Source organism: Sander vitreus, chromosome 1 (assembly GCF_031162955.1).
Source record: "Sander vitreus isolate 19-12246 chromosome 1, sanVit1, whole genome shotgun sequence".
Taxonomy (NCBI): domain Eukaryota; kingdom Metazoa; phylum Chordata; class Actinopteri; order Perciformes; family Percidae; genus Sander; species Sander vitreus.
In genome coordinates this window covers 16428078-16451311 of record NC_135855.1, presented here as the reverse complement: position 1 = coordinate 16451311, position 23234 = coordinate 16428078, and the positions used below count along the sequence as shown (strand labels likewise).

The window sequence follows — 23234 nt, the reverse complement described above, 5'->3', positions numbered from 1 at the left end:
TCCCGTCTCCTCGGTCTGGTGCACCAGCTGCGAGGTGGCAGCTTGGAGCAGAGAGTAACAGATATTTAGATCTCTCCAAGCTAAACTTTAGCTCTGCATTCGCTTCTTCTGTATAACGTGCTTTGTTAACTAGTCTTTTTCTACTTTACCCTGAAATCATTATTTTCTTTTACAAAATGACTGGTGGCCCACTGACAGGGTTACTGCTTGCGCTGTGCGTAAGCAGCGCAGTCCACGGTTTGCCAAAGAAGGGCAAAAGACAAAGTGGCCAGTATCAGGTGTATCCTGTCCTCCATGACGCAGATGCTGTTACTCCAGGTTGGTACAAGGACTTCCATTATAATCATCAAGTGTTCTTGAGTTATTTAACTCTCCTTAATGCATGAAAAGTCAAATGTTTTCCTCCTGCATTAGTGTATGTTGTTTAAAATGTAATGACTTTACAGTAGCTTTTGTCATACCTAATGCTTTTATTTTGCATTAACTTGATCCCCCCCCGCCCCCTCGTGATAAGCAAAATCAGTCAAAACTTGAATGACCATTTTACGGTACAAATGTATAATAATCTTTATGGGACATATATTCCTATGATTTCTAGTCGGTTGTGAGGACAACGGTCGCTCATACAGACAGAACGAGCAGTGGGAGAAACCCTACCTTGGTGGTAGTACACTGTTGTGCACCTGCAATGGAGCAGCAGGCATCACATGTAAAAGTCAACTTGAAGGTCAGTAAGATAACCGGTTTGTAACAGAAATGTCTTAGCAGACCTGTTCTTCTCAGGCTCACTTTCCACATCTGGATGCGAGTGGAAACTTTTGGTTTGGAATAGTTGCCTCACCCAATCACTTGTTTCAGAACTTTTGCGTCAATACCAACAATTAAAGTTACTTAAAAAAGTTGGAACATATTGAGATATCCACTTTTTAAATCGTCAGTGCGTCTTTACGCAGCAATACAATCTCTTGACCTTTAGGGTTTCCTCTGTTTTATTCCTCAGCGGAGGAGTCCTGTTATGATAAGTACAATGACCGGTCATACCGTGTGGGTGAAACCTACGAGAGACCAAAGGACGGGATGATGTGGGACTGCACATGCATTGGTTCTGGTCGAGGCAAGATCAGCTGTACCATTGCAAGTGAGTAACCTTAATATTAAACTGCCTGCACTTCAAAAATCAGTATGAAGCGTGGAAAAAATAGTTTAAAAAATAAGCCAATTTTAGTGGTTTTTAATTTAAAAATGTTTTTTTTAGATTGTCTAGTGCACTTTTCTTGACATTTCTTGTCTCTTCTTAGTAGGTTCTTTTACTTATGTTCCCTGCTTCTTTCATTCACTGGAAACATACAGCATCACCTCAGGATGTTGTAAATGTTTTACTTAAATAGTAATGACTACAAAATCTGAATGATGGATATGTGCCATAGTGCATAGCCTATTAAGGACATCTTTTGTAAACCAATGCAACTTAGTACATTTTGTCCTTCACAGATCGTTGCCATGAAGGTGTAATGTCTTATAAAATCGGGGACACTTGGCAAAGGCCTCATGACACCGCTGACTACATGCTAGAGTGTATGTGTCTTGGAAATGGCAAAGGAGAATGGACCTGCAAACCTGTGGGTGAGTACAGTTACCTCATAAATTTAAACCTGCGGGGAAACTAAGTGGTCAACACTTTCCATATGAACTCTGGAATGCAGATAAATGTGAAATATTGATACACACACACACACACACACACACACACACACACACACACACACACACACACACACACACACACACTTAACAGATATTTCAGATTTCTCAGAAGCAAGACCGTGTTTGATAGCATTGTAAATATTTGACATATTTGACAACAGTCCAGACAGACACGGTAAGTGTGTGAAAGAGCACGGCGCTCCTCCTTGCCCATATTACGCCACATCTATTGATTTACACTTGGTTTCTAGGGGGGATTTACACGCTGTAATTTTGAGCCAGATTTTAAATATAAACTGCACATGCAATAAATCTTGGGCGTTTTCTGTGCAGCTGAGCGTTGCTACGACAACAACGCTGCATCATCGTACGTCGTGGGGGAGACGTGGGAGAGGCCGTACCAAGGCTGGATGATGCTGGACTGCACCTGTCTGGGAGAGGGAAATGGACGCATCACATGCACCTCAAGAAGTAAGAAGAGTATAAACAACGCACACATGAACACACACTTTTGCATACTTCAGTAGCAGCTGTTGACCACTGTTGTTCTCCAACCAGACCGTTGCAACGACCAGGACCTCAGGAAGTCCTACCGTATTGGAAACACATGGACAAAGACGGACACAAGTGGACACATCCTGCAGTGTCAGTGCTTAGGAAACGGGCGTGGGGAGTGGAAGTGCGAGAGACACAACGCAGGCCGAAGTGAGACGCCTGCTCAAGTTACATTTTGCAAAAACTTTACTCTGATCTTCTCTGACATTCATCATTCTTTCAATCTGTTTGGTGGTATACAGCCCCAGGTGCTATCGTGTTGACCCCCACACATTCTCGGCAGCTGGTCGAGCCCCTCATCGAGGGGACGTGCCGCACGGACTCTGGAGCCACCTACTACGAAGGGCAGCGCTGGTTCAGAAGCCAGGGCAGCACGCAGATGCTCTGTACCTGTCTGGGCAATGGAGTCAGCTGTCAGGAGTGGGGTGAGTAAAAGATGGGCTCTCTGTGAAGAAAAGAGGAATTATGATGATGAACTCTATGGTCTGTTATGTTTCTAATTGGGTTTCCTTGACATTAAATACGTAACATGTAACAACACTCAAATAATCACCATTAAAAGATGCACATTGCTTTGTCTCCACTATAATTACCACTGTCTTGTTCTTCCCTCTCCTCTCCTCTGTGCAGAGGCCAGGAAGCAGACGTATGGTGGCAACTCTGACGGCCAGCCATGTGCATTCCCGTTCGTCTTCATGGGAAAGACCTACTACTCCTGCACCTCAGACGGACGCACAGATGGCCAGCTCTGGTGCTCTACATCCGCAGACTATGAGAAAGACAAGCAGTACTCTTTCTGTACTGAGAAGAATGGTGAGACTCAGGCACAGTGATGTATACCTGGGCTTTACCACGTTATTGGTTTGTTGGTTTTGTGGATATATTGGGCTGGTGTTGACCTTTTACTAAATCAAGCCTTTTGCCCATCAATGTCACCCACAACCTGCAAAAAAAACAAAACATTTTACACATATCAAGAATTCCCTGGCGAATCTATCACAGTCCCAAAAACCCTTAAGAAGACATGACCTGGTAGCATGGTGATATAAACAGTGTCTCTGTCTCTATTCCAGCCATTGTGGCAACACGAGGTGGAAACTCCAACGGCGGCCTGTGCCACTTCCCCTTCCTCTACAGTGGCCGCAACTACACCGATTGCACCTCTGACGGACGCCGTGATGGCATGAGGTGGTGTGGCACCACCCACGACTACGACACAGAGCAGCGCTTTGGATTTTGCCCCATGGCTGGTAAGTGTGTATGTGTGCTGCTTTGTTTGTTCCACACCATGCATTTGTGCATGTATTTTTTAATTCTAGAGAAAGTTTTAAAGGGTTTCCAAATTACCTTCACAATATGAAATCTTCATAATGTTAGTGCAAACAGATGTGTTTAAAGGAATAGTTTGACATTTTAGAAAATTCACATATTCGATAAATATGAAGCTACAGCTAGGAGACGGTTAGTTTAGCATAAAAACTGGACACGGGGGAAACAGCTAGCCCGGCTCTGTTCAAAGGTTAAACAATCCATCTACCTGAACCTACAGAACGAGAAAGCGAAAGATGAAAGTTATTCAAATGCTTAACTAACATGCAATAGATATATTTTCTTTGTAGAGGATGTAATTACACTACATGCTTTGGTCTTTATCTCATCTTGTTGTCACAGATGCTAATGACGGTTTGGTTGCATGGCTCACTTGTAGACAATTGGGAACTAATTGGGGTTTCTGTCAAGGCTCTTACATTTACAGCATTTCATCTCATGTAGAGTCATGCCACTGTGCTAAATGGACCAAGGAGAATTCCCGGTTTAAACACACTTAGTACTGTTTGTTTTTATTTATTTATTTTCCTTTCTTTCTTTATAAAGCCCATGAGGAGTTATGTACCACCAATGAAGGAGTGATGCACCGTGTAGGCGACAAATGGGACAAACGCCATGATGTCCTGGGTCATATGATGGAGTGCACATGTCTGGGCAATGGCCGTGGGGAGTGGAGCTGTGTTGCTCACTCACAGCTGCGAGGTCAGAGAGCTAACTCCATTTGGATTTAAAACAAAACGGTTTAAGTTGTCTTGAAGCATAAAGGTTTTATGTTGAATTCACTCCTTTTTTTTTTTAACATGTCCAGATCAGTGTGTTGTTGATGCCTTGTCCTATGAAGTAAACCAGGAATTTACCAAGCGCCACGACGAGGGCTACATGATGAACTGCACCTGCTTTGGACAGGGACGTGGGCGCTGGAAATGTGACGCTACTGGTGCGTTCATGGCTCATTATCTCAGCTGTTGGAGGATTAAAATACTAATGCACTTTTCATCTGAAAATTACAACCGCACCCTTCTCTGTATCATCCAATCTCTGTTGTTTGCTTCTGTTTTCTGCAAATAGATCAGTGTCAGGAGCCACAAACCAGGGCGTTCTATCAGATTGGAGAGACATGGGAGAAAGTCATCCACGGCATCCACTACCACTGTTATTGCTATGGCAAAGGCATTGGAGAGTTGAGATGTGAACCTCAGCAGACCTCCCAAGGTAGCGAAAAATTATCTTCCCAACATCATCAGTTGAAAACTGCTATCCACTTCAGTTGGTTTACAGATTGGTTTCTGCAGAGTCCTCGTGGTCAATATTTGAATATGGTGGTTTAAGTGTATTCATCACACACATCACTCATTGATGTATTCATAGTCATCAGTCATAATTCACAGACATGATATACATATATTGCGATATAGACTTTCACTTTTATATGTGATGTCCATTACGATAAACGTTTATAAATCCACATAGACATCATAGAAAAAAGCACACTTCTTCTTCAGATATTCCTCATAATCATTGTGTTTGGAAGTTTTCTGCATTTGGAAGTTTGCTTCAGAATTATCAGAATCAAATTAATCCGATGATAACAGGAAGTTAGAGCGTCCAAACAGGAACTGCAAATAACTAATTGGTCACATTTGGGGGTTCGGCATGACCTTTCATGGTGCAAATTTGCTAAAATGCAAACAAATATAGGAAATCTCCAATCAGATTTCAGCATCATTTTTAATTTGTGGAGTGGACAATCCATTCGATATATTTGTGATAATTTTGGCTTGTCTGAGGCTCCATCATGGGATGAGAGATTTAAATCCCTAAACCCTTGCACAAGATAACATGCATATTATTAAATAGGATTATTTATTTGTATTAATAATAATAATAAATTGAATTTATATAGCGCTTTTCACGAACTCAAAGTAGCTTTACAGGGTATAGAAATAGAGACAAACAAACAAAACAAAACAAGATTCAGGCACAATTAATTAATTACTTACTTGGGAAGTGTTGATTCCTCCAAGGACTCTTAGTCCTTTCCTGCAGCTTTTCCCACAGAGTCAGACAGCTGTGTGTGCTTAATGTGTGTTTGCTTTACTTATTTAATCCGCCTACGTTATTGACCTCCTTCCTCTCACCTACCCCTAACTTCCATCACACGTTACTGGAATGAAAAGTTCACTTGCCAGGTTAGTGGAGGTAAGCGGGGGTTTGTCGTTTTTCTCGACTTTGAAGTCTGGCAAATGGAGAAGTGCTTGCCAATCACATCACCCCTGTCTTCCCCTTGGTCTTTGTAGTTGGAGAGGTTTTTCCTTCCCCCGCCTGGTGTTGTTGTGCTGACCTGCTGAGGGGAAAGGGATGCTGGGTTGGGAGGGTAGGGAAGGCGCTTGTACATACTTCCTGCCAATACTTCTTTCTTGGTAAAAGTTGCTTAATGTGGTACTTTGTACTGCAGCATATTTTGTGTCCCTAATGAAACATTGACCTAACCACTTACTGTTGCAACATGTATCTTACCATGATCAATGGTGTGTGCAGAGCAGGGATTGTAAAGCTATATGTTAGCTTGATAAACTGGGATGAATATAGTACTCCGGTGTTATGTCAGACTCTGAGATGTATGAGCTGGTTTAGCACCGTCTGGTGGTTTGGTTCTGTCCCAAAACAATGAATCTGTCTGACAGAGCCTCACCAAAAAGTAGCCAAATTTCACCCACACTCTCTACAGGTAACCCTGTTATATGTTTTTGACAACGTGTGAGTCTTTTTCCCATTGCTAATAGCAGCTTTGTTCTGTGTCTCTCCTACTCTCTCTTGATGTCGTCTCCTAAATCTTTTCCTACACCCACTGCTCTAACTCCTCAGATGGCCACAGACCTGTCCAGGTGATCATCACAGAGGCAGGAAAACAGCCAGACTCCCACCCCATTCAGTGGAACAATCCTTCATCTGTTCAAATTACCCAGTACATCCTCAAATGGAGAATTGTAAGTCACCCTTTTGGTTCCAGTTAGAAATTGCCTTTGTAAATGCAAATAAGCTCTTTTTTTGTCTGTTAAAGGTTGTTTTAAATTTGCTGACCACTACATTAGTAAGGTGAGCAAACAGTCAATGGTTTGGTAATGTTGACTGAAGTTTGAACATGGACAAACAAGGTGATTAGAGAGTACATGAACTCCCATTCACAGTCTGCATGCATAAACACATTGGACTCCAAGGAAAATCTGTGATTTCTTTTCTCACACATCTTTTTTTCTTTGAAGACCTCAAAGACTGACAAGCTAGTTGAACTGTTTATGAAGCTTTAGTTAAAGTCAAACACATTTTCTCTGAAGGGGTTTGTGTATTTTGGACAGCAAAGTCACTTAAAGCCCCCATCTGGCCCTCTTGCTGAGAAAGTTTGTAGTTTTCCGACTGAGTGCAAAGCCAGTCTAAATGCAGGATGTGGCAGTAAACAGGTCTGAGCCAGAGTCCAGTCCAAAATACACTTAGACCATGCAAAGTCTTAATTTTCTGAATTAATGATTCCAGTAAATTCTCTCAAATGTTCACATATTTGTAATTAACTCCATATCATGTCTGTGCTGTCAAAAATGTTCATTACTGTTTACTGTTATTACTGAGTTTAGAAATCAGATTATCCAGTTGAGAAAACAATCTCACCACAAGGTCCATTTAGTAGCCGTTCTGGAGCTTTTAATCATATAGCATGCTCTTCATCAACAGATGGAGTTTTCCTAGTTGAAATAGATGTTGTAGATGTTAACATTTATTTTCTGAGCACTTTAAGTATGCTGGGCCATTTTGTATGCTTGCCCACTCTTCAATGTAAGCTTTTTGTCATAAAAACTTGACCTATAACTTATTAACTTTTTTAATCTTTTCACCCCTACTGGCAGAAAAATACCCGTGCGCCCTGGAAGGAAGTCACTGTCCCCGGCCACCTCAACTCCTACACCATCAGTGGGCTGCGTCCAGGCATCACCTATGAGGGCCAGCTGATCAGCATCCTGCGCTACGGACGTCGTGAGGTCACACGCTTCGATTTCACCACTACCCATGGTTCCTGTGAGTAGACTTGAGCAGTAACATTTCCTCAATGCCACAAATCTAAATAGATGTTTTACAAGAACATTTGATCCCTTTATCTCTCAAGTTGAAACATCAGAGGGAGAGACAACCCAACTTGCTCCAGAGGTGGACACTTCTGAGTCAGTGACAGAAATCACCTCAAACAGCTTTGTTGTGTCCTGGACATCAGCCTCTTCTACCATCTCTGGCTTCAGGGTGGAGTATGAGCTGAGCGAGGAAGGGGCCAAAACAAAAGTCCTGGGTGAGAGCCTCCATACCTCCGTAAAGTCACATGCAAATAATTGAATGCATTGATTAATTGGATAGATTTTCTGTTGTGGTTCTAAATGATGTATCTCAGGTTAAATGTGATCAACATTTCAAATTCCAATATGAGTAGGCAATACGGATTAAATCCTCTATCATGGCATCTGTCCATTTTATGTCAAGGTATTGATACATTTTAGTTTAGTTTGTAGTTTATTTTGAACATGTGAAAATATACAGTATATATATATATATATATATATATATATAATAAAATTAAAATAACAGATAATAAGAACATGTACATCTCTTCCAAAATCTTCCAAAATTATTATAAATGATTCAAATAAGAAATTCCCATGTTCAAAAAGGAGTAGGAAGAAGTAAAAAAAAAAAACTTTTCTGGTCCTACCCCCTTTTACTATTTTTATCCTTTAGTTAAATACAAAACAATTTGATGCTTCTCTTATTTATACATGTTTACATACACATACATGTACCGTGTATCTACCTACCTACACTGACATAAACACATGCGTACACATAGACACAGATGCATACATACATACATACACACACATTTACACGTTTCTTTCTTCTTTTCCATGTATTTTCTTCGTTTCCGTATATCTATATCAAACTGAATAATAACCCATCCAAACTAGACTATATAAGCCCAGGAACCATACAGTCAGTATACAATACTATCACCTTGAGTACTTTTCGAATCCTTTCAATATATTCATTTTAAATAGTCTCTTAAAATTGCTCATTGTTGTACATGATTTCATCTCTTCACTGCAGCTGTTCCATCAATTAACTCCTTTGGTAGTGATGCAGTGATATTTAGCATTTGTTCGTAAATAAATATTGTCATATAGTACATTTTCTAAAAAAATAACCAACAACTCTTTCCATTGTTATCTAATCAGGCCAATGAAATACCTGGCGAGTCAATGCACTTCATCACATTGATGCAAAATTTTAATAATAAATCCAGTGTTGTCTTTGAGCAGCTCCTTATTGATGTGCAACATTGCCCAAAATGGAGAAAAAAATACTGTATATAAATACTGTAGCTGCAATGGCATAATCATACTGTAATAAATATATAAAACGGATATACTGGTATGTGTTTTAACTATCTTTTTATCGGCTTCTCCAGATGTTCCTCGCACAGCCAACTCTGTCACTATCGCGGACCTCCTGCCAGGACGCAGATACAACGTCAACGTCTACGAGCTCCCAGATCAGGGACAACCAAACCTCATTCTGACTACGTCCCAGACTACAGGTGGAAGAATCCCTCTCCTCCTCTTTGTCATGACAATATGATCAGGATTATGCAAATGTTGTAAATTTTTTACCCAAACTACAACGTGACTGATTTCCATTCTTTTCCTTCCACCAGCTCCTGACGCCCCTGCTCAGCACGCAGTCGACGAGGTGGGTGAGTCCTCCATCCGAATCAGCTGGTCCAGGCCTCAGGCTCCTATTACTGGTAAGGAACTTGTTACACTATGTGTGTTTATATGTGATTTTTAACTTAGTAAGTTCTTGATATAAAGATTCATTTTATTCTGTTTGTGCTGCCAGGTTACCGTGTGGTGTACACGCCGTCATTGGAAGGCAGCAGCACTGAGCTGAACCTGCCAGACTCGGAGACCTCAGTGACCCTGGCTGACCTGCGCCCCGGGCTCCTTTACAACATCAGCATCTACGCTGTGGAGGAGGACCAGGAGAGTGAGCCTGTGTTTGTACAGGTCAACACCGCCGGATCCCCTCATCCAGGTGCACATTTTTAAACAGATACGATATCTTTCAGTTAATAAAGAAGCTGAAATGTATGAAAACATAACTTTAGCCAGTACGATTTTTTTTTGTTTTATTAAAACATTCACAATGTGTTATACTATTCTTTAAATGGTAAATTATTCTGTTTATATAATTTTTTGTCTTTTGGCTGAAAGTGAAAACTGAGCAGATTACGTTGATACTCGCAGCTGAAGATTCCTTTTAGGGCCAGACAGCTTTACAAGGGGCTTTTCAGTGTTTGGGAAAGACTGAGCTCGTCAAAACATTGCCTTGTCAAATTATGCTTTTACAGCTATAGCTATACCATGGTGATATCTTCTTATCTTCGTCTTAGTCTGTCATGGCCCCTGAATGACCTCTAATTTAATCCATTGTGGGCTCAGAAACAGACACCTGTTCAGATGTAGTTAAAATACTTATGAAAGCAATCATGCATGTACAGCCCACACCCTCACAGAGGCACAGACACTTCACAAAGCCAAAGTATATTTTAAATTGGATTCCCATTTCTGACTCTCTTCTCCTTGTGCCTGGCAGGGCAAAATGTACTAGTTTGTTATGCTCGAAAAACAAAACCAGATGCTGTGAGAATGGCTCTGAATTTCTTTTAACCCGTGTCTGGTTTGGCATTCTCTCATATTTTCTGCTTTATCTGTGCCATTGTTGAGATCTGTAAATTGTTAAAAGCCTTTTATTGCATTTTACTGTACTTAGCGTTTTAGGTTAGCTCTGTACAGTACAGTACATCCACACATAAACTTAAAGGTGAGAGTTTTTGGTTTTCTCCAAACAAAATGACGACGACTCGTAAAGACATTGCTCCGTAGTGTTACTAGTTGTCAAGACTGATTCGGACTATACGCCTTGTCAATCAATCTACCACTTTCTGTCCACAGAGGAGGTCCCGGCACCCACAGACCTGCAGTTCTACGAGGTTTCAGATGTGAAGATCGCCATCACCTGGACCGGTCCACCCAGCGAGGTGACCGCTTACAGGGTGCACTTCACCCCTGTTGGTCCTGACGGCACTGACACAAGACTCCTGCAGCTGCCCATCTCTCCCAACGCCTATGCTGACATTACCCACTTGCAACCAGGAACACGGTACCGCTTCTACATCTACGCCATAAATGGGGGAGTGGAAAGCAAGCCGCTTGTGGGAGAAAAGTCTACCAGTAAGTATCAATGGACATAAGAACCAGAGTTAGGCGCAGAGAGATTACAATTACGACACAAGATGAGAGATTTTCTGCCTTACATGTGTTATATTTTCCATTCCCTCCAGAACCTGATTCGCCCAGCGATGTGCGTTTCACTGACATCGGCCCCGACAGTGCATTGGTCATCTGGGAGGCTCCCCGCGCCATCGTCAGTGGCTACCGTCTCTTTCTGAGCATTGAGGGCTCCAGCTCCATCGAAAAGAGGATCCCTGGCAGGGTCACCCAGTACCCTTTGAGGAATTTACGTCCAGACACCCAGTACACTGCCACCATTCACTCTGAGCTGGACAATGATCTCAGCAAGGGCGTCACTACATATTTCACCACTAGTCAGTATAAAGAGAAACACAACATCTGCAGAGGGTGGAATACATTTTTGCAAGGAAATTTAATTTATTTTTTCCTCATTCTGACATTCTCCCAGGTCCCCAGATGGGAAATGCTCCTGCTTTCAGCACTGAGGTCACTGATACCTCTATCATCATCAGCTGGATACCTGTCCGCAGGTTCAGCTACAAGGTAGTCACCTGCATCTTCTCATTACATAACAAAAAGTAAATCATCTAGAGGAAGAACTGTTCATAATCAAACAAAATTAAAGCTGTTCTAATTAATATTTGATCAAATCAAATCACTATGTGTAATGTGAAAGGGGTTACTCATAGTGACAGCATCAACTGTTTAAGGTGATATGTGTCAATGTTGTGTTTACAGCTTGTTGCGCTGCCCCCAGGTGGCCAATAAAATCACTTAATGCAGATGTCTTTGCTGCAGTATATTTTAAGGGTATTTTCTAGGTTTCTAATCTCTGCTTGTCTGCCTCCTTCTCCCCAGCTGTCTGTGCTCCCCAGCCAGGAAGGCGAGTCTCCCAGAGAAGAGACCTCTGACTCTGGACGTATTGATATTCCCGGTCTGATTCCTGGAACTCAGTACACCTACAGCGTTCAGCCCATGTTCGGCGGACGCAACCGTGGAAACCCCATCACCCGCAATGTTGTCACTTGTGCGTATCCAATTCACTTTATTTGAAGAAAAAGAAGAAGAAAAAACCACTATAAAATAAATTGTATATCTGATCACTATATTTATTTAATACTGCTGTGAGCCCACATAGCACAGTTATAACCATTTGGCATGAGTTAAGAACGGCTGCATTGAATTAAGTTTCTCATGCTTATGTTATGATCTGCTTTCCTCTCCTCGCAGCCCTGTCTCCTCCCACTGACCTCCGAGTAGAGTCCAACACTGTCACAGGAGCTCTCACTGTCTACTGGGTAGCTTCCAAAACACCAGGTAAATATTGACTGTGCTCCACGCACTGGCTCTAGTCTAGCCTTTGAATGGTATTTTTTTTTCACAAGGACAAATGTGTCTTCCCGGTATTTCCTTTTGACTCATACATTGCAAGAACCTCTTGACATTACCTCCTCCATATTTGTCATGTTCCCTCTCCCTCTGCAGGCATCACAGGCTACAGAGTGACAAGTACGCCGACCAACGGCCAGCGGGGAAACACCCTGGAAGAGTTAGTCGGACCTGATCAAACCGCGTGCTTGCTAGAGAGCCTGAATCTGGGAGCGGAGTACAACATCAGTGTCTTCACTAACAAGGGTCATTTGGAAAGTGTGCCTGTGTCCACAATTGTCACTCCAGGTAGGAGCCACTAGGAAAGCATTCACAGAAGTTAATAGACATCACACACCCAACTTGCTGTACTGACCCTATGTTCGAGTAGAACTACATGAAGAAAAAAAAATCTGGCTTGTCTGGCACCACCTACAACCTGTAGTGTGATTTGCAAAAATCCACCGCTCCCTGTTCAGATTCACCAATCAGGGCTGGGGGGGGGGGTGTCTAACTGCGTGTCAATCACTGCTCAGGCACACGCATTCCTTCTCCGTTGTGGGGGGAGGGGCTTAGGAGACCGTTTTGGGCTTTAGCAGAAAGGGGGGAGGGACTGAGAAGTTATCGATGTTCACATTTTTTGGCTAAGTCCTTGATCTTCACAATTCTACCTACAACACCTTTAATTATCATAACTTACTACTAACATGATCAATGGCTGACATATCATGCATGGTGGTCATGTTTTTTTAATTGGGATGCTGAATTAATTTTTTTTGAGCATGTCTAGAATAAATCACTGCTTCAATTATAAAGTAAATTGTGAATTCAGTAATTTGTAATGATCTATATCTAGCATGGCTACTGTTACACTTCAGATCTCTGACTGCTTTATTGGGAATGAAATGAATGTTTTTGATATAACTAATGTAATTATTATGACTATTGGGTCTTTCTGTCTCTCTAATTTCACATGCTTTGCAACTGGCCTAACCGTTTCAGAAATCCCCAAACCAAGTCACATTGACTTTGTCGACATTACTGACACCACCATCGGCCTGCGATGGATCCCTCAGAACTATTTAACCATTACTGGTTACCGGATAATGGTAGTAACGTCAGGCGAGAACTTGCCGATTTTTCAAGATATGGTGGAGGCATCTGCTGGTTATTACACGATTCGTGGTCTGGAGCCAGGCGTGGACTATGACATCAGTATCTTCACTGTTACAGAGGATGGGGAAAGCGAGCCGACCACACACATAAAGCAAACACAAGCTGGTGATTTAATCTTTCACTCCATCCGTGGGAAGGGCTTGGGTTTTGATCTGAAAGAATTGATGATGGCACATTACCAGCCCTTTATTCACGCACATAAAGTCAAACGCTACAGTACTCTTTAGAAATGTTCACATTAATGATATTTTCTTTATGCCATTGTAAATCTGCTTTTATTTAATTAACCTCTTTGTTTTTCCTGTGTTAGCTATAACTTTTAACCCCTCATTCTTACAGCCATTCCAGCTCCCACCAACCTGCAGTTTAAAGGGGTGGGTCCTGACCACATAAGGGTGACATGGACAGTCCCAAATGTTGCCACACCAAGCGACATCTCTCGGTTTGTCATCCGTTACCACCCTGTAGCCACAGATGACGACATCAAGGAGGTTAATGTTGGCGGAGCCACCAACACTTTCGTGCTGGAGAGTAAGACAACATAAAGATTGTGTCTGTTTAAAAGTGTCTGACAGAAAGCTGGATTTAAAGTCCAAATTAGTTGTTTTCCTTTGCAGTGCATTAAGTCATTCTAACAATACTTCTCCATTTCCATATAGACTTGCTGCCCAACACTGAGTACCGTATCAGTGTTGTGTGTGTGTACGGTGAACGAGTAAGTGAACCAGCCACAGGGACTCAGAGGACAAGTGAGTATAACAATGTTTCCCAAGGAGGGCAAGGCTGCCGCAAGACTTGTTCATGTCCATTTTCACTTTACATTTTTAATGTTTCATCACATATAAAAGACAATAATATTTACATTAACCATTTTATTTTCAACCGACAAAAGAAGCAATAAACATCAAATCAGCAAATCACTGCATAAAGCCCCTCTTAGATACGCAATTATGCGGTAGTTAAGATTAGTTACATGACTGCTCTGCTGTTATCATTAAAACACAATCACTCTGAAGGGGTGCCATTGTTGTTAAAAAGGTTTGGGAGCCACTGGATTACGACAGTCCAAGTCAACATAATACTATTTTTTTTTAAATGGATAATAGTGTTGCCCTGCAATTTTGTAATTGCCATTATCATTGCATGTGATTAAAATCTTTCTCTTATACCTCCGTCCACCTTCTGTGCAGCTCTTGACTCCCCCACTGGCTTGGACTTCTCCGATATTCGCACCAACTCCTTCACCATTCATTGGGTGGCTCCAACTGCTGCCATAACCGGCTACCGCCTCCGCTTTCAGAAGACGAGCGGCGGGCGGCCGAAAGACGAGAGGCTGCCCCCATCCAGGAACCACTTCACTTTGACTGGACTGACACCAGAGACAGAGTACCTGATATATGTGTATGCTGTCAACAACAATCAGGAGAGTCAGCCTCTGACTGGCACACAGGCCACCAGTGAGTTTCTATACTGGTTTCTACTATATTAACCTCTCTTTTTCTTAAGTGACACTAATCAGCTGAATCTTGATCATAATTAATTTACCATTTGTTTTTATAGCATTTATTTTTATATTAATGCACATCTTTCCCCTCCTCTTCTAATCCTCTTCAGTCTCCGATGCTCCCACTGACCTGGAGGTAACATCGTCCACCCCGTCCAGCATCACCATTCGCTGGGACGCCCCCTCTGTCACAGTGAAGAACTACAGGATCACCTACGGAGGCACAAGTGTGTACATGTGTTTTAAGTCATAGTTTCCTCTAAACCTCAACCATTTTTGGTGTGTAACACTCAAGCCCTTCTTCACTCTCCCTTTCTAGGTGGTGAGGCTCCTCAAGAGTTCACAATCCCAGGCACACAGACCACCGCCACCATCACCGGTCTGAAGCCCGGTACTGACTACACCATCACGGTCTATGCGGTTACTGGAAGAGGGGACAGCCCTTCCTCCAACACCCCGGTCTACATCACGCACAAGACTGGTACAGCAATGTGAAAAAAAATGTCCCTGGAAAAAATAAATGTTGAGGGGTAAACTGAATCTAAAGCTTTTTATGTGTCCGTCTCTCCTTTAGATACTGAATCCCCCACACAAATGAAACTGACAGATGTCAGTGACAACGCCATCACAGTACGCTGGTCTCCTGCACAGGGACCAATCAGAGGCTACAGAATCACCAGTGTCCCTAAGAATGGCCTGGGACCCTCCTACTCTGAGGTGGTGGCCCCTGGTAAGATAGGCCGGTGGAAAAAAAAAAAGATGTTCAGAACTAGGCTGAAATCATAATTATATATTCTAATATATATATATATATTATATAACATTTCCAAAATGATATCCTCGCCTCATTGGCTTGTTTTCTGCCCCTCTATTACAGATCAGACTGAGATGACGTTCACAGGTCTGATGCCCACTGTTGAGTATGTCGTAAGTGTCTATGCCCTGGGCAATGATGGACAACCCTCTTCCCCCTTGGTGGAGAATGCTATCACTGGTTAGTTTAACTCTTCAACTAAGCATTGTTTTGTGATGCAAGTTACTCTCTGTTAGCGTTATGCAGTGGGTTTACATGCACTTAAGTAACCGTGTCACAGGCCTCTCCTTTATGTTTGTGATTTCTTAATGTTCATGTTAACCTGGTTTTCCTAATCAGGGTGGGGAAACTTCCCTCAGCTAGATTTCTCCTGGAGGAAGCCATGTATAAACAATTTTTTTCTGATGCTTGATTCCCCCTTTTAAACATTTATTTTAGTTTAGTTTGTTGACAAATTCCACTGTATTACTATGCAGTAGTGTGATATACAGTATGTATATGTGGCATGATATGCAAACAGTAGTTATATACTTGCGTTTAGTAGACAAAACAGTTCCAGGGGAGCGCTCAGAGGATGGCTCATACTTGCTTTTTTGCACGCTGTTATGGCTCAAAATGATTTCAAGATTTTTATTATATACTATAGTATCTGTCAATATGCTCTACAGCAAAAGTTTGCTGCTGTTCACATTCACAAACTGGCTGCTAATTGGCAGATCTCTTTTTCTAAAATCTGTTTATTGACATTTAAGAGAACACAACAGTAAATACTGCATACAAATTATAGAAAATGTTACAAAAACGTTATACATTTACATAAACTGACACAAAAAAAACAATAGGTCATGTACAATAAATGAAATAAAAGTAGTTATCGTAGCCAAGAGTTAAGCTAAGAGCCAAGAAGATAATTATTGCCTAACCTCTAGGGTTGCCTAGTCTTATGACATGTCTCACTGGAACTAGATAATGCAAATCTAAGTTTTATTTCAGTTTTAGGTGCTGCATTACATCTTTAATTGGCAGATCTCTGACCAGGAGTCCTGCCACCTAAGCCAAAGTTCATTCTTGAATATGTCGCTTTAAGATTTAGAAGTAAATGTACTTTAATCAAAAACAAAATAAACAACATTCTTCCTCCTCTCCTGCAGCTATGGACCGACCCAAGGACCTGACCTTCTCTGAAATTGACTCCACCTCCATGCGCATTACTTGGGACAGTCCAGAAGGCACAGTGACATCATACCGCGTCCTGTACTCCAGCGCAGAGGAGAGCGAGATGGAGCTGCGTCCTGCACCCAGAGGTGACCAGGACACTGCAGTGCTGAGGGGCCTTCGCCCCGGGACAGAGTACACCGTTAAAGTCATCGCCCTCCATGACCGCACACCCAGCACGCCGTTGGTGGGAACCCAGTCCACAGGTAGAAATACATATAAATGAAGTCATGAATGTGATAGATGTGTTCTATGTTCCCCGACTTCATTTCTAAATGTTCTTTTTGCTGCCTCAGTGATCCCTGCTCCGACCAGCCTGGTGATCTCAGAGGTTGGTCCCTCCACCTTCACTGTGTCATGGCGAGCCCCCAATGCACGCCTGTCAGGCTACCGCGTTGTCGTCAACCCCAAGAACACCAACGGCCCCGCCAAAGAGTTGAACCTTGCTCCGGACACCACACGTGTCGTCGTACCAGGGCTCATGGTAACAAATGTTCTTGTCTCATTATTTACATGGATGTATAGTCAGTCAGTGAGTAAATATCTATATGTATGTCTGTGCATTGTAGGTGGCAACCACCTATCAGATATATGTCTACGCTCTGAAGAACTCTGTCACCAGCAGACCACTGGAGGGCGAGATGACCACACTGGAAGGTAACTGGCTGCACCATAAATTAATACATTTCCAGTCCCCACCAGTTATTATCCACTGCTCTGTTTTATGTCTGTTTTCTTTCTTCCTCAATGCAGATGTAAGTCCTCCTCGACGTGTGCGTATCTTTGATGTGAAGGATACTTCTATCACACTGACCTGGCGCTCAAAGGTGGAAACCATCACTGGTTTCCTCATCAATGCCATGCCCCTCAGTGGCTCGCACCCCACCATCAGCAAAAACATCCCAGGAGAAACAAACACCTACACTCTGACAGGTACACCACACCTTTCTGCTAAAACAGACCTTTTAAAAAGGTGGAAACAGTTTATAGATGTAAGTTTTAGAAGTGTGATTTCACTGTTTATTGTTATGTTTTTCTAAGGTCTGCAGCCAGGCACCAGGTACACTGTTAACCTGTATACTCTGAATGGCAACACAAAGAGCGCCCCAGTTACTCTCATCATACAAACAGGTACTATGCAAATCTGAGTCTGATCTCTCCCTTTTTGTGAATACATTTCATTATGTGAACTTAAGTTTAAATCTTTTCCATATCCAGAAATGTTGATCTAAATGTAGTTGCTGGTGTTTAATCTCTATCATTATACAGTACATAATGTATGTACAGTGCTATGTGAATACAAGCAATGTAAAGGGACAACGAGAGACAGATGGAAACAAATAAGCTACACAATGCTTTATTTAAATGCAGCCACAGTAAATGCACCTATATTGTGGCTCCAGAGGTAGCTGCACAGAATCTGATAAATTGCCTCAAGTGATGTCACTTGAGTCTGTGTCAGTTGGGGCTGAATACTTCAAAAGTGTAAATAAAAACATCTGTTTGTGGAGTTAGAAAGAAGTGAGTTTACCATACCATGATAGCTCCTCATCTCTGATTGAGGCTACATTAGCTGCTACTAGCATAACACTCGGCTGTCGAGTTGCATTGTGGGTAATGTAGGCGCCAGGCTTTGACAAGGATAAAGTAGTATTGGAATAGAAATGATGATATCTCTGGTTTTGTCGCATCATTTCCCTCCTCCAACAATGTTATAGGAGTGCACTGCTAAATCAGTAGAGTACTCTTTTAACTCAGGTCTTAAGAACCAAATTGAAATGACATGCAGCTGTAGCACTGGACTAATACCACAACTGCACACAAACACACAAGCAATAAGATGGTCTAACATGATATTTTTCTTCATAGCTGAACCAGTGGTCCAGGCTCCCACCAACCTCCAGTTCACATCTTTGACCCCTACCTCCATCTCCTTCTCGTGGCAGCCACCTGCCACACACATCACAGGATACTACGTCACCTACGAGGAATCAGGAGGAGCACCACAACAGCTCACCCCACGACCCCACTCCGGCCAAAACTACGCCACCATATCTGGTATGCGCTTGTCAACTGGTCCATTGTCACTACAAACAATATTTCCACTGCAGATATTGTATAGGGCATATTTGCCAGTAAGATAATACATATGTTTGTTTATTTTTAATTTCCATTTTGATTGAATTTGTTGTTTTAGATTTAGGAAAAGCTTCACACAGGCTCCTCTGATTAGATCATTCTCTTACATTTACAAACATGAGTCAGGTGCAACCTACAAATTCCCCTATATGATAATTATTCCTCTCCTCAGGCCTGAGACCAGCCACAGAGTACATCATTAAGATCATCGCCTACCAGAACACACAGAGGAGCACACCTCTGGTGGGCAAAATCAGGACTCGTGAGTATTTTGAAACTTCTGCACTGTACAGTGACAAATGTGAAGGTGATGCATTTGAATTATGTAATAAAGTGCGAAAATTCTAATTAGTTATGGGTAAACATCCTATAAAATGTAAGGGTTTGAATGGCAGCTTTAATCTGCTTAGCTGAATCAAAAATGTTTTGCTGCAACATCTCAGATGCCTTGAAATAAACTGTGCAGTCAATCAGCGTTAGTTCTCCTAAAACAATAATACCCCTTTTTTATTTTGAATGCCTCCAGAAATGCCATTCAAAATATCTTGTGTGTTTGTAATACTGCATTATGCCGTGAAGTAGTACCTCAGCAATGCTGTATCTGCGCTGCCTCCTGTTGGCTGAGATATGTTACTGCACCACTGCTTTACATGCCCCCTCATCTAACCTGCTTGCTTCCCTAACCCCGTCTCTCCCGCCCAGAATCAGAGTCCTTGCTTCCTCTGCCTCTGCCCAACCGCCCTGGAGGTGTTGATGATAAGCTGGATGTGCCTGATCTTGACAACAAAGTCCAGGTAGTTGGCAACAATGGCCAGGATGGGAGTAGTGGCCAGAGCCAGACTGTGGAGTACACAGAATACAACAACAACAATGGAGACAACAGATATAATGGGAACAGTGGCAACCCACAGTCTCCCTATGGGCAAGTTCGTGAGCCCCTGGTCTTTGTGCCCCTTCCTGATGCAGAGGGCCGCAGACTGCCCATCCTGAAGCTGAACGTGCCCATTGGCTCCATATTTGGTAATGAGACTGGGGTGCCGCAGGAGGCCCAAACTCAGACCACCATCTCCTGGAAACCTTACAAGCAGAGCGACGCCTACCTGGTGTCCTGCCATCCCCTCACGCACTTAGAGGAGAAGATGTTCCAGGTAAGAGACAAGGGCCGTGGTTTCCAGGCCAGCCTATCGTGCTGTCAATTTAGATGAAATCTCTTTATTTCATATGGACAAACCTTGTCTCTCTCTCTACATGTCCAGTTCCGCCTGCCAGGTACAGCGACCACTGCTACCCTGATAGGACTCTCCCCCGGAGCGAACTATAATGTGATGGTGGAGGCTCTGATGGGGGCGCTCAAACACAAGATACTGGAGCAGGTCGTCACTGCTGGAAACACAAGTAAGCTACAGCAACTGCTGTGTCTAAACTGGACTAAACTAAGTCCAACTTCAGTGACAAGCAACTCCTGCTAATTAATTAAGGGCCTTTATTTACCTCAGAAGTTTTAAATTGGACACAGGCTTTTATTCCTGATTTTCCCTGTGACCTCAGAACTTCCTCTATGTTTACGTGTAATCTTTACTAATATAGTATAGTATACATTTCAAAACACAGTCAATCAGTTCAACAACAGGGGCATGAGTTTCTCTTCTCTGACATAAATTGTTTTTATTCACTAAATAATTCCAGTTGTGCTGGCAACAACCCATCATTTGAAACCGGGCCGTTGTTTCAAAATTCAAAACTAATCTCAGTGATTGGAAGTGACCACTACTACTCTACACTTTTCACAGAAGGGTAGACACTAGCTGCATCTAATCAAATTTATAATTGGCACATTTGATGTACCATAGGATTTTTCTGTTGGCTTGCATCAAAATAAGTAATAAGTTGATCATAAGTAATTATTTTGTTAGCTGCAGCTGTGTTTTCGTGCAATGGCACAGATGTACAATTAAAACTACATTGTTGCCACACTTTATTTTGTTTGCTTTTGTATTTTAGTTTATCATCTAAGAGTCATGATACTGATGAAAAATATCATTATTAATAACTAAATAAAAACCATAATGGCCCAAAACATTCATTCGTTCATTTAATAGGGCTCAGGCAGTTACTCTGGCTAATCAATCTTCAAGTAACTAGAAGCTTTTTTGTCGTATGTTTCCCTACCCATCTTTCTTCAGTCCCAGAGGGAGTGCCCTCCACTAAGGACTCATGTTATGATGCCTTTACTGCAACGTACCACGATGTTGGTGGTGAATGGGAGCGGATGTCTGAGACAGGATTCAAGCTGTGGTGCAGGTGCCTGGGTCTGGGGAGTGGCCACTTCAGATGTGATTCATCGAGTAAGTTTTTTGGATATTGTTTTCCTGGAGGTACATGAGCATATTTGGAATATATTGAACATAGGTTCTCTAACTTTTATTTTGTCCATCATTAGAGTGGTGCCATGACAATGGAAACAACTATCGCATTGGAGAGAAGTGGGACCGCCGTGCAGAAAATGGTCACTTGATGAGCTGCACTTGCTTGGGAAATGGCAAAGGAGAGTTCAAGTGTGAACCACGTAAGGCCTCTTAAGACCCAAAGAAATATTCTACGACCATCTCAAAAAGGTGTGGAGGAGTTGCATGTGAATTTTAATGTGTATGTACACTCACACAGATGATTCAGTGTGCTACGATGATGGCAAAACTTACCAGGTGGGGAACCAGTGGCAGAAGGAGTACCTGGGTGCTATCTGCACCTGCACATGCTTTGGAGGACAGCAGGTACGACACATCAGCCCCCCTGGCTTTGGGTCTGATGTTCAGTGATACTTATATTGACTTGTTATTAACTTGTGGTCATTCTACAAGTTAAACGAAGCATGTTTAAATGTATGCTTGTGTACGTTTGGTCTCATCAGGGCTGGCGATGCGAGAACTGCCGCAGACCAGGTGGCGAGGTCGATGCTAGTCTGCTGCAGCCTGTTAGATATGGAAACACTGTACGCGTGAGTGGAATTCATTTAAAATGTTTTATTTCTTTTTAATTAAGAGCACATGGTTTCTCATTGTTTTTGGCACTTTACACTATTTGTGGTCCCAAGATTGTCAAGTTGTCACAGAAAATGAGTATATTTGAACTGCATTATACAAAATTTTTCAAACCTATTTATTTTTGTCTATTTAATATGAATAAATAAGCATTGCATGCATATCAAATGTCCTCACTTGGACACCGATGAATATCAAATCTAATGAAAATACAGAATTGTTTGTACCTATGCATGTGACTTTACGTCTTCAACTCTTCCTCCAGAATATCCATTGCCCCGTTGAGTGCCTCCGACCCGACCTGCTGGCAGACGCACACGCTCCTCAAAATCCTCGGGAGTAAAAGGATCGGTCTTCTGCTTTGCTCCCTCACCGTCCAATCGCTGCACTGTCTCACCATTTAGTAGCCACGCTGTCTGCGACTGAACTAACTGCCTTATCACTTTCTGACAAATGTTTAGCCAAAGATGTTACACTGCCCTGCTGCCTTATCCTCCTCTAAAGCCAGTCTTTTCACTGTCGAGTCTCTAATTCCATGCTCTATTGAAAAATGAATATTCCTGCCATTTTCTTTTTGGTGTAACATCTCCCTCCACATACTTGGGTGTGTACGTCTAAGTAATTTAGGACTTGTCACCAGTCAGATTTGTATACTTCTCAAATTGGCATTCGTTTCCCATAAAAATATTCAGACACATTTCATAATCAAAGAGCATAAACTGTTAGAAAGTAAGCACTGTGTTAAAGAATGTCAGCGTAGATACAGTATTAATGTTTAAATTGTCCATGAAAATGTGCTTCTCTTCTGTAGCCCTTCTTTTGTTACTGAGGGGTCGCACTGTGTGTGATTGACACATTGATTTTTAATTTTTACTAATTTAACCCTTTAATCTCAACGTGTGAATGTGTGAACTGGGATGGGAGAATTTGAACTGTTCTATTTTTGTACTTTGTTGTCCGTGCCAAAGTTGTTGCTAACAGAAGTCCCTTATTTTAATAAAGCTGGAGAGATCCTGAAACCTAACCACAATGTTATGTTTATT

At 42.2% G+C, this 23234-nt stretch overlaps 1 protein-coding gene across 3 annotated transcripts; it reads left to right on the top strand.

Annotated features, from left to right (window-relative positions):
- fn1b (fibronectin 1b) lies at nt 1-23215 on the top strand. 3 transcript variants are annotated; one of them, XM_078246007.1, is made up of 46 exons: nt 1-318; nt 599-727; nt 1001-1138; nt 1492-1623; nt 2038-2175; nt 2263-2409; nt 2502-2684; nt 2890-3072; nt 3333-3509; nt 4135-4290; nt 4397-4525; nt 4657-4800; nt 6454-6575; nt 7488-7656; nt 7745-7921; nt 9092-9220; nt 9338-9427; nt 9523-9717; nt 10638-10916; nt 11027-11290; nt 11386-11480; nt 11796-11964; nt 12168-12254; nt 12423-12614; nt 13308-13586; nt 13821-14012; nt 14141-14230; nt 14672-14938; nt 15096-15212; nt 15305-15466; nt 15560-15715; nt 15863-15979; nt 16951-17220; nt 17311-17498; nt 17584-17671; nt 17768-17947; nt 18056-18145; nt 18884-19072; nt 19326-19415; nt 19856-20301; nt 20410-20548; nt 21337-21498; nt 21594-21719; nt 21818-21924; nt 22062-22142; nt 22457-23215. In XM_078246007.1, the coding sequence occupies exons 1-46, from the start codon at nt 177-179 to the stop codon at nt 22532-22534; spliced, it is 7380 nt and encodes a 2459-aa protein (XP_078102133.1). In that variant the 5' UTR covers nt 1-176; the 3' UTR covers nt 22535-23215. The 3 variants fall into 3 exon arrangements, with proteins under 3 accessions (XP_078102133.1, XP_078102125.1, XP_078102143.1); XM_078245999.1 differs by having other exon boundaries at nt 22062-22148; XM_078246017.1 differs by lacking the exon at nt 13308-13586 and having other exon boundaries at nt 22062-22148.
- The last annotated feature ends 19 nt before the right edge of the window (nt 23216-23234 follow it).